Source organism: Rhinoderma darwinii, chromosome 11 (genome assembly GCF_050947455.1).
Source record: "Rhinoderma darwinii isolate aRhiDar2 chromosome 11, aRhiDar2.hap1, whole genome shotgun sequence".
NCBI classification, from domain to species: domain Eukaryota; kingdom Metazoa; phylum Chordata; class Amphibia; order Anura; family Rhinodermatidae; genus Rhinoderma; species Rhinoderma darwinii.
In genome coordinates, this window is record NC_134697.1 from 79900539 (window position 1) to 79912654 (window position 12116).

A 12116-nucleotide genomic window follows, 5' to 3' on the forward strand; every position below is an offset into this window, starting at 1 on the left:
TAGATTGCTCCAGACACAGCCCCCCTGTAGATTGCTCCAGACACAGCCCCCCCTGTAGATTGCTCCAGACACAGCCCCCCCTGTAGATTGCTCCAGACACAGCCCCCCCCTGTAGATTGCTCCAGACACAGCCCCCCCCCTGTAGATTGCTCCAGACACAGCCCCCCCCTGTAGATTGCTCCAGACACAGCCCCCCCCCTGTAGATTGCTCCAGACACAGCCCCCCCCTGTAGATTGCTCCAGACACAGCCCCCCCTGTAGATTGCTCCAGACACAGCCCCCCCTGTAGATTGCTCCAGACACAGCCCCCCCTGTAGATTGCTCCAGACACAGCCCCCCCTGTAGATTGCTCCAGACACAGCCCCCCCCCCTGTAGATTGCTCCAGACACAGCCCCCCCCCCCTGTAGATTGCTCCAGACACAGCCCCCCCCTGTAGATTGCTCCAGACACAGCCCCCTTATACTTTGTGCCGACGTAGAGGTAGCCGGCCCTACTGCTGCCTCTCTCCGCTCTGCTTTGACGTCACTCACCGTCAGAAGAAGGCAGGAGTCTTGCAGCGGCGTTCTCACTGGTGTCGATGCCGGCCCGGGAGTGGACCAGTCCAGTCATCTGACCGGTGAGGTCAGGTGACTGGACTGGTCCAGCCCCGGGCCGGCATTGATCCCAGTGAGAACTCCGCCGCAAGACTCCTGCCTTCTGATCGCTGCTGCAGTCAGCAAAGATCAGCTGTTTTGATGCAGCACCCAGCGGGACATTTTGCAGGACGGCGGGACAGCGGTGAGAAACCGGGACTGTCCCGCCGGATCCGGGACGGTTGGGAGGTATGGAAAACTAATCAAAAAATCGCATGTACCGCAAAATGATACTAATAAAAACTACAACTCGTCCCATGAAAATCAAGTCCTCGCACAGCTCGTCAATGGAAAAATAAACAGTTATGAGTCGGAACACAAAGATGCGAAACGACGGCCCAGACTATATTATATGCCCAGCAGTTCTTCACGTAAAAAACCCACATCATCATTTGCTAGGCCCCACAGGTAAATGCAGCGGAAATTATGACATTTTGGGGTCTTGTGCTGCTTATGGGGCTAGTGAAGAACTCAAAGATTAGGCAATACTGGACTGTGGATATTTTGTACAATACCACGAACACCCTTTATAGGTGCGACACCTGCCACAAAAAACTGGTCTGTGCGTAAAGGATTGGTTCAAAGTGCACATCACGATCAATAGATAATTAATTTTATTATTTGATGTACTTTGCCCAGCTTACATATGCCCCCATATTATAAACTGAAATACCCGTAAAACCCTAAACAAATGTACTACCAAGCCAATTCTGCTGTCCAAAAGCCAAATGACGGCCCTCCCGAGCCTGGCAGTGTGCCCAAACAGTAGTTTATAACCACATATGGGGTATTACTGTATTCTGGAGAATCCACTTAACAATTTATCGGGTGTTTGTCTCCAGTGGCACAAGCTGGGCACAACATATTGGGCACTGAAATAGCATATCTGGGAAAAATGGCAATTTTCAATCTGCAATATCCATCGTGTACTAATTTCTGTAAAACGTGTGGAGTCAAAAAGCTCACTACACCTCATGATAAATTCCTTAAATGGGTGTAGTTTCCCAAATGGGGCAACTTCTCGAGGGTTTTCAATGTACAGGTACCTCAGCACAATGCAACATGGCATCAAAAAACTATTTTGTAAAATCTTCACGCCAAAAACTAAATTGCGCTTTTTCCCTTCAGACCCTTGCTGTGTGTCCCAACAGCAGTTTACAACCACATATGGGGTATTTCCGTACTCAGGAGAAATTTTCAAAAAAAAATGCTGGGGTGTCTCTTCTCCTGTATTCCTTGTGGAAATTAACATTTCTTAGCTAAAACTACATATCATTGGGAAAAATATATATATTTTCATTTTTACAGCCAATTTTAATAAAATCTATAAAACACCTGAGGGACCAAAATGCTCACTGTACTCCTAATTTAATTCTTTGAGGGGTATAGTCTCCAAAATTGCATCACGCCTGGGGAATTTCTACTGTACTGGTACTTCAGAGTGTCTGCAAATGTGACATGGCTCCCAGAAACCAATTCAGCAAAATCTGCGCTGCAAAAGCCAAATGGCGCTCCTTCCCTTCTGAGCCTAGCCGTGTGCCCAAACAGCAGTTTGTGACTAGATATGGGTCATTTCTGTATTCAGGAGAAAATGCTCTACAAACATTGGGGTGCTTTTTCTCCTATAGTCCTTGATAATTAAACATTTGAGCTAAAAGTACTTATTATTGGCAAAAAATATATAAATTGTTATTTTTATGGTCCAATCCTAATAAATTCACTGAAACACCTGTGGTGTCAAAATGCTCACTACACCCCTAGATACATTCCTTAAGGGGTGTAGTTTCCCACATGGGGTGTCTTTTGGGATGATCTAACGTTTTGGCACCTCAAGGCCTTTTCAAACATGAAATGGTGCCTGGAAAACTTCCTAAGCCTTCATGCCCACTTCAGTCTTTTTCTTCAGGGTGCTAGCCGTTTTTCAGACGGCTAGCACCCTGACCCATTCATTTCAATGGGGCCATGCACACTTCCATTTTTTTGACGGTCCTGTTGCTCCGTTCCAACAAAAGTAGAGCATGTCCTACTTTGGTCCGAGATTCCGTGACCGTGAGACCCATGCAAGTCAATGGGGTCGTCAAAAAAACTGAAGGCACACGTGTGTGACGGAGCAGTTGCCTAGCAACGGCCAGGCGGGCAGAGGTACACATACAGATAGATAATGTGCTGCACTAATCGGCAGCCCCTTCTCTCTGTCAGCACTGATAGAGAGAAGAGGCTGCTGATCAGTGCTGGAACGCAGCGATATTAAGAAAAATAAGTTCATACGTACCCCGGCCGTTGTCTTAGTGACGCGTCCCTCTTCTGACATCCAGTCCGACCTCCCTGGATGACGCGGCAGTCCATTTGACCACTGCAGCCTGTGATTGGCTGCAGCAGTCACATGGTCTGAAACGTCATCTCAGGAGGCCGGACTTGAGGAAGAAGCAGGGAGTTCTGGGTAAGTAGTAACTTTTTCTTTGTTGCGTTTTTTTTTTAAATGAACCATTAATCTATATTGTGAGCGCCGCGCTTGGTATTCCCTGTCCAGCGGTAGTCCCTGTCCAGGTTGCTGAAAGAGTTAAAGGGCTGCACTTATCGGCAATAACTCTTTCAGCACCCTGGACAGTGAGTACCGCTGGACAGGGAATAGCATGTGCGGCGCTCACAATATTGTGTACATCCTGTGAACGGGTTTCAGTTTCCTCTCGGAAACTGAAACACAGAAGTGAACATGAAGTACACACGGGAAGCGCACGGTTCCAATCACGGACACACGGATCCTTGAAAAACGGGCGTGAAGACAGTGATGGAAGTGTGCATGAGGCCTAAAGTCTATGGGACTCCCGTAATTATAGGTGGCTACATGTGTGCACCCGTAATTACGGGAGGGTTGCTAGGCGACATCATGGGATAGTCACTGTCCAGGGTGCTGAAAGAGTTAACTGGCAGTAACTCTTTCAGCACCCGGGACCGTGACTACTGCTGGAGTTAAAAGTTTTAAAAGTTAACTTACCCAGAACTCCTGCTTCTTCCTCCAGCCTGGGCTCTCGGGATGACGTTGCATTCCATGTGACCGCTGCAGCCAATCACAGGCCAATCACAGGCTGCAGCGGTCACATGGACTGCTTTTAAACCAATGAAAAATCGGGCTTCAAACAAACTTGCCAAAATATATATTAGATAATCGCACCTTTAGTACACCCCCATTAGCAATTGACATAATGTGATGATCAAGACCACTCTTGACTCGTACAAGGTTGCAACGTTGTACGAGTCAAGTATTCCTCATGTCTTCATGTGAATGACACAATATTCTAGCAGTGGGGGAAGAAGATTTTCTGGGATACCCTGAACACTTGTTATTCGGTTTCAATTTCCATCATTCTTTTGAGATGTTAAAAAATTGTATCCCGGTGTTTTCAATGTGATTCAAATTCACATGACAAAATAGGTTTGAATTTCTTTTAACCAATGCAATAATGTGATGCAATTACATATTCAAATTTTTAAGAGAATGATATTTTAAAAGCAGTAAGTGTCAGTGTGTGACACATTTTATCAGGTACATTTTGATAGTGTGTTTGATATTTCGTCTTTACCGCAAAAGAGCGCGCCCAGCTCCTTGCTGCTTGATGAGATGTCATTTCAGATGACGGGTCAGGTTACACCCTTGTTTGCCTTTACAGTGCATATAAAAAGTGTGTGTTCGGTTGGCTACAGATCTTTAAGGGCTCGTCCACACGTAACGGAATTGCGGACGGAAAATACGCAGCAGAATACAGTAGCAGCAAAGTGGGTGAGATTTAACAAATCTCATCCACAGGCTGCGTAAAATTTCCAAGCAGAAATTCCCCTGCGATGCGTATTTTTCGTACCACAGCATGTCAATTCCTGTTGCGGAAAGTGGACTGAATTTCTGTGTTCTTCAGAAGAGATGTCACCATCCCCCAGCATTGAGAAAAACGCAGCAGAATCCGCACCATTTTCTGCAGGAAATGGTACGGTTTTTCCGCAGCAGAATTTCTGCTAGTTTTGCCGGAATTGCTTCAGAAAATGTCTGCATCAATTCCGTTACGTGTGCACAAACCCTTTTCTTTACGAAAGTGGCTACTGAGCCAGTTATGTTTGCTCCGTTCCTGCATAAATGTATTCTAGTCTATAAGCGCTAGTTCTACCTTCAACCCCTATAGTTCTAACTCTATGCAATTTGGTTGTAAAAAAACAAAAACAAAACATCATTATAGCCAGAAGCATTGCCTGAATGGGGGGACGGTCTGTAATCTGTCCCAGAGCTCCCATGTCCTCATGGGGAGATGCCTGTCCCGAAGGAGAACCTGAAAAACCAGCTTTAAGCTGACTCAAGAGAGGGTTGAACTGTTCAGACCAAGTCTTCTGATCCGGACATGATCACACACTAAGAATTCAGGATTTCAACCAAGAACAGACGGACAGTTTTACTTCCTTTTAATTCTGTCTAAACTTAAGGCACTTTTACACTGGCAGATTATCGTGCAGACGAGTGTTCATAGAACGCTCGTTGGTAAAAAAAATTGTCCTGTGTAAACAGGGCAGAGATCAGCAGATGACAGAGCAAATGCTAAAAGGCGCTCCTTCTCTTTTGAGGAAGGAGCTGAACGTATAATTTTAAAAAACTGAAATATCGTTGTCGCAGGCACATCTCCCTGTGTAAACAGGGAGATTCGCTGCCGACATGATGATAATATATGGGGATGAGCGATCGGAGTAATGACCACTTGTCCCCATCCATAGCTCCGTGTGACAGGAGCAAACGAGCGCCGATCAATGAGCTGTCTCGTTGATCGGCGTTCGCTGCACAGACCGGTGTCATAGGGGCTTTAGACCAAGTAGTTAGAAGATGCTCTAAATGTATCAAAGTGGTGCATGCTGTGTGATAAATTTGGCACATTTTGCTAGAAATTTTAGACACTATTCTCTTCCGTATACTTCGTTGACACCAGTTGTTTTTCACATAATTTTGGCACACATCGGTATACTTTAGGCCAAGTCCCTTTCCACTAAGCCACATTCCTTTTCTAAACACTTTTAAAAAGTGACTAGTAAGACACAAACATCTGTTCTTTTTGGTGCAAATCAATAATAAATTTGTCTACGCTGATTTGCGCCAACCAGAATTCTGGTGCAACAATAGTAAATGTGCCGCAGAGTGTCTGTAGGTGGGAGAGGGATAGTTCGAGAAACGGGGCACCCCACAGTGTTTAATTAAAGATTATCCAAGTAAAATAGGATTACACTATAAAATTTTAAGCTAAGGGTTCCTTCCGTTTAGGAACAACCACCTCGCAACTCATTAACCTACCAAGATAAATTGATTGCGAGCTTGAGGTGGATTAACCTAATGCATGTCAAATAAATAGCATTTTAAGAATAATTCGGTACAGGCTTATTGAAGAAGGCTTTGGGGGCCTATATAGAGTTGCTCTAAAATAGTTAAGAGGTAAGAGAAAGGGATGTGCTTGTTAAATTTAAGTAAAATGTTAGTCTGGCTGTGAAATATGTTGATGCTTTGCATCACGTAGTACAAATATGTGTACAAACTTATGTCAATACAGCCATAGTTTTCATATGTTACACTGTGATACACACCTGACCTGCCTCTCTGCAGAAGAAGCATTAATGGAATGCTGCTCTGAGGCCTTACTGAGTGCACTAGTGAACATGTTTGTAGTACATGTATGTTCACAAGGCATAAATCCGCAGCCGAAATTTCGATTCCTGCCAAGAATTGGCCAGTGGCAATAATGAACATGCTGCAAGTTGTAAAGTTTGCTGCGCTTTCATTATTCCATGCAGATATTTTTTCGAGTGTCTGAATGAGTTAAAGAAAGCCCCATTCCCATGCATTACAGGCGGAGTATTAGCGGATTCTTTTATGATTTATGCGCGGAATCTATGCCTAAAACCTGAACGTGTGAACCTGGCCTAATGGACATTTGATAGTGGTCATTAAAACTTTTGGACTTTACTAAATCAGAAAATAGTATGTCGTGTTTTAGTTTGCTATGAGGGGACTTATATTACAAACCAGTCACAGAAGAATAGCATTGGACTGCATAAATAAAATATATTTTATTGGCGGGTTATACTTTCCCGCAGCAGAAAAAGCTCTTTGTCTGCCCTCCTCTTTCTTGCCAGGAGTGTATAATAAGATTAATATAATGATCTTGTAACCTAACCACTTGTAAATAAATATGCAATCAACTGCAGCCTGCAATCTTGCCACTAGAGGGAGCTGCTTTTGAACATCTTTGAGCACAGCTCTGCAGCATTATTTGGTTTACTGAGACTGAAGTGTTTAGTTTGGGGCATTGCTCGTGACATTACCTATAAAGACACGTGTACTGGTAACGCATTATGTTCAAAACCTATGTATTCTTTTGCGTTGTATCGTTTGAGTATTTTGATAACCGCAGTCCCTCGAAAAACTACAGAAGACCGTGAGCTGTCATGTTGAGCTATACCAACTTCTAAATCAATAATTTCTCACATCTCATGATTTTTTTTATATACCTGTCCTTGAAAGCTCCTCGATTATGTGTCTGTCCAGTTAAAATAATTGACATGTTCCTCCGCTATTTAAAAGCCACTGACCAAAGGAATTTTTCATTTTGTGTGTTCTTTTTGTTACTTGTTACAAACATTTGAATGACTGTACATGTCCAAAGTCGTGTTGTGCTTTTTTTCTTTTATATTACAGACTTTCCTTTCTGGCCTGATTCATGTGAAACATCTCCTACCCCTCCTCCAATAAATAGCTCATTCCAAGAAATGGGATTCCATTCATGAACACACAATATAGACTGGTGGTGCTGTGATCCCATGACCTCAAGCCATTCGTCTAAGGCTTCGTTCACATCTGCCTCGGGGACTCCATTCATGGGTTCCGTCTGAGCTTTCCTTCAGGGGAACCCGTGAACGGAACCCTGACTGAAACAAACGGAAACCATAGGTTTCCGTTTGCATCACCATTGATCTCAATGGTGACGGATCAAATGGTTTATGTTTGTCACCGTTGTTTAAGGGTCCTGTCGTTTTGATGGAATAAATACCGTAGTCGATGGCTCTTAAATGACAGAACTCTTAAACAGCGGCGGCAAATGGAAACCATTTTCATCGTATCCGTCACCTATGATTTCCATTGGGGTTCCGTTCATGTGTTCCCCTGACGGCAAGCTCCGACGAAACCTATGAACGGAGCCCTGACACAGATGTGAACGAAGCCGAACCAGGGTTTCCAGAAGTGCGAGTGATAATACATCATGGATGTTTTTTTATCGTAGCCATTTAGGCACCTGCTTTTTTTTCAGATTGCACCTACATGTATAATAATAAATATATATATATATAATCCGTTACAAATCTATCTTATCCTTTCGAGCTTCTCTTCGGTGAGATTTTTATTGTTCCATAACTTGTGGCATGAACTACTCCCAATCTTATAATGGATTATCAGTTATTAAAACGTTAGACCTCTAATAAAGTGAAGGGGGGGAAAAAATCCCTCTATAAATCTGGCAATCTGTGCTTCGGACTTGTCACGGTTTTACCCAGTCCATTCAGAGATTCTTTTTCGGAGGAATTCTAATGCTCTTTGACAAATCCTTTTTATGTGGGGCATTGGTATTGACCTCTAGCCACGTCACTGCAGATAATCTGTTAGCAGATAGATGGATGTGGTCCTCATGGCGGTTATGTCTTGATGTTGCGGTCTACGCTCCTTCTTTGTGGGTACATAGTTTGAATGTGCTCTTTCTGGCTTCACCACTTTTCAGGCGGGCGAGCAGGGCTGATGCGCCGTTCGCTTTATTTGCATGTTTTTGTTCCCAGACAATCATGCTGCGGTGGGAACACAGAAAAGCATTTGTAGTGAATGAGTGTGGTCCCTGCCATCATGTACTTCGCATCTCCAATATTGCTGCAGTCAGTGGTATCCTAGGAGGAGTAATCACAAGGGGGGGGCGCGCTTGTCACATACCCCCATTTTTATTTTCTCCCGTCATAAAAGACACAAGTGTTGAGGCATTTATATGGCTATTGACCAGTAACGTAGGTTGTGTTTTCCTCGGTGAGTGAAGGGGTTAAGGGATATGGCACCTCCCCTCGGTGTAAGTTTTGTAATGTGAGCTGCTTGGTTTTTTTTTTCTTTCCTCCCTTACTCTCCCCCTCCTTCTCCTCCTCTGTCTCTCCTCTCTCTGCCTTCTGGCAAATGACTGAGGCTGCTGAGTGTGAATGTGTGTGTATGGATGGTTGTGTATGTGTGTGAGTGTGTGTGTAACAGCAAACAGCAAGCTCTGTGACAAGGGAAGGCTTAAATAATCCTGCCGCATGGTGCTGAGGTGAGACAAAACCCCTCTTCAATATCATCTTCTTCCGCTGCTTGACTAATGGGTTTCTGAGCAGATCTCAGACTGCAGCACTGCACTGGGGGGACTACATTGTGTCTGCCTGGGCATGTGTGAAGTTAGGAGGCTTAACCTGATTCCCTTCATTGTCTCTGGAGGCTGGAAACACACACAGCCAGTTGGCTGGTACATTGTGAGCCATTAGCAGGGAGCCCATCTGTTATTGGTTTTGCCTGGAAATCTGGAGACAAGCAATTAATAATTGATGAGTGTTGTGCAGGAGCTGGACAGGCAGAAGAGAGAGGAACTGAGCAGGGTGTCCTTAGAGGGGAGGGAAGGAGAGAGACAGCATGAGGGGAGCTACTGGCTGCCTGCTTCACAAATTAAAGACTTGAGTCCGCCTGGCTTTTGTTCTGCATCGGGAGGCTGCGTTGCCTGGAAGTGCTGGGAGACATATGTGGTCCCCCCTCTGCAACAGAAGACACAGAGAGTGGAGCACAGGAGGGGGTGGGGGGAAGTCAGCCGCAGGACTGGTTTGAATAAACTTGTGGGTAAGTAGTCTCTTGTTGGGGAGGAGGGGGTTAAGCAGGAGGGGGAGTGAGGCGCTGAACAGCCTTTGGTTGGGTTGTGTATAGACTGTATGCCTTCTAAATAGTGCATTGTGGGTGGAGTGCGCCGGTGCATGGTGAGATGATGCTGTGGGTAAGGGTAGGCGGGCCTAGTAACTGTGCAGGGACTGCAGCACCTGGCCGGCCTCCACAGGTAAAGGGGCATTGTATCTTATTTTATTGGACTAATGGAAACGCATTTCTGATATCCATTCCTATATTTTTGTCAGATGTCACAGTTACAAATAAACAAGACGTTAAATGTTTTATTCTAGACCTGTTTAATGTTTAGGATAATCTAGTTCTATGACGATTCTGACACATAACCGTGAACTTTTGGCAGATTGTGTCCTCTGGTTTTTCGTCACGATTTGTCGCCGTCCTTTGGCCATGTTTGTGTTCCGATCTTTTATTCTTTCTTGTTGGGCCGCTGTAATGTTGACGTTCTTCTTCCTGGGTATAGTCTGCTTTCTACTGTGTGTTGGGGATGGGATTTGGGAAGATAAATGGATTTTTATTGACTTATTGAGCTGGATTTCTATTGGCTGGGAGTTTGTATCCGGATTGTACATAGTGACAAGTCATATGTGTCACTCAAGAGCGGAGTACCTCGCTTCTGTCTGTCGGCGGTTAACCTGACCATTGCCGGCTTCTCAATCTGTCATGGAAGATGAATTCTCAACCATCATGTGTTCATTATTATTCCGGGAGAAGTTTATTTTTGACCTCTGTACTTTTTAAGTTGCTTTTATTGTTTTCTGTTGTAGCATTTTTATACTATGTGATTCTGATCCGCTAAATCCTCTATACTGTGTTCACGGCATTGGTTCATTAGGGGGTGTTGTGTTTTTTTTGGTTGTTTTTGTTTTGCTTTTTATCAATGTACCAAGAAAAGCTTCAAGGCCTCTATATATTCTTCTTCATATATAGTCCTTAGGCTTAGTCTGGTTATACGTGGCCCAGTCGTGTTACTCCTATCAATCCTGATACTTATCTTTTGGGCTGACTGTGTACGATGGTGAACAATACAGGCGAGGTCCACCCCGCAATGTGACTGCTGACCTCACTGAAGGTTTCACATTTACAACCTGTTGGTGCTGTCAAAAGTTGGTCTTCTACAAAGTCTAATAGGCTGACAGCACTGACATACACAAACTTTCTGCTGTTAGTAGTAAGGCTAGCCATAAATGGCTTAAAGAGGATCTGACACTAGTTTAGTAATGCGCTATCGCCCAGCTAATCTGATAGGCGCGGTCACACTGATAATAATAGTGAAAATTGTGTCTAAAACACTTGTTTTAAAAGTTATGAGCTTTTTGCTAAATTTGCAAATGAGGCTATACTAAACAAGTGTGCGTCAACAGCAGCGATTCTCCTGAGGTGGAGCCTCCTCACCGCCTCTGACGCCGTCCTATCAACATGAAGCTGCTTCACACAGTGTGAGAGACTGAGGCTGGAGGGAAGGGGGATCGTTTCAAACGGCTATATCTCGGGCTGTGGACCACCTAGAACAGTGATTCTGCCGGCATATAAAAGACGAGATTCTAATCTTTCATATGGCACCAGGATCTAGTTCTAGCTGTAGAACAACCTGAGGCATTACAAGTTTAATACACAGTCGAGAATGGAAGCTGTATACTATATGATCACGCAGTGTTGCTGGGCAGGGAAGGGGGAGAAGCTGTATGCTGATTGGACAGCATCATACAGAAAACATTACACCACCCAGAGTGAAAAAAAAGAGTTACCTCCCATTTGGCTATTAGAGCCAAATTAGCATATTTAGAAAAATGTTCAAAACTTTGCAAACAATAAATGTTTTTGCAAAAAAATTACACCGTAGTTAATAGGCATCGTAGCGGCTATTAGATTAGTTAGGAGAGAGGGCATTAGTAAACTAGTGACAGATCCCCTTAATGCTAACTTAGATTTCCCAAAATGTTGATAAGCAGGTCTTCATCCATTACAAAAGGGAAATATACTGTTCACATCTAGTTTACTGTAGGCAAGACTTATAAGCTGTACTGTATGCTTATTGACCTGTTCATAAGGTAGCAGACTCTTCACTGAAGCCCATGGCCAGCTTTGGACTAGTCCGATTTACCCCTTAATTGAACATATGTTTGTCTGTTCATATTCAACTAAATTCTACAGTTAGATCCCACTGTAATGCACAATGTTATCCATCTGAATATTCAAGGGGTTTCTGGACTTGAAAAACATTGTGCAGATGGTTTAACTGCAGGTAGAATAGTCACATAGGCCTTGTTCACACAGAGATTTTTTACGCGGAAACAGCGCCAAAAAAGTCTGAAACCGCCTCCCAGTAGAGGCGTTTTCTTCCCACGAGCGAAGAAAAACGCTCATGGGGAAAAAAGCATCATGCCCTTTCATCAGGTGTTTCCGTCTCTGACCTCCCATTGACATCAATGGGAGGCAGGGAAAGCGTTTTTTGCCCACGGCGCTTAATGGCCGCAAAACTACTGAAGGAATTTGGAGGCAGATTTTTCTG

At 44.2% G+C, this 12116-nt stretch overlaps 1 protein-coding gene across 8 annotated transcripts in view; it reads left to right on the forward strand.

Moving 5' to 3' along the window:
* Window positions 1-12116, forward strand: part of ZMIZ1 (zinc finger MIZ-type containing 1) — a 318498-nt gene that overhangs the window by 263747 nt on the left and 42635 nt on the right. The window contains exon 1 of one of the 8 annotated variants that reach the window (XM_075841814.1): window positions 8857-8990. The exons of 4 other annotated variants lie outside the window; for them this stretch is intronic. Coding sequence is in view for 2 of the 4 variants with exons in the window: in XM_075841813.1 (XP_075697928.1) it covers window positions 9262-9547 (286 nt within the window). In the remaining 2 variants the exon portion in view is untranslated. Of the gene's footprint in view, window positions 1-8856; window positions 8991-9080; window positions 9548-9682; window positions 9759-12116 lie in introns of those variants that run through there. 3 more of the 8 variants (XM_075841813.1, XM_075841808.1, XM_075841815.1) reach the window with 3 other exon arrangements.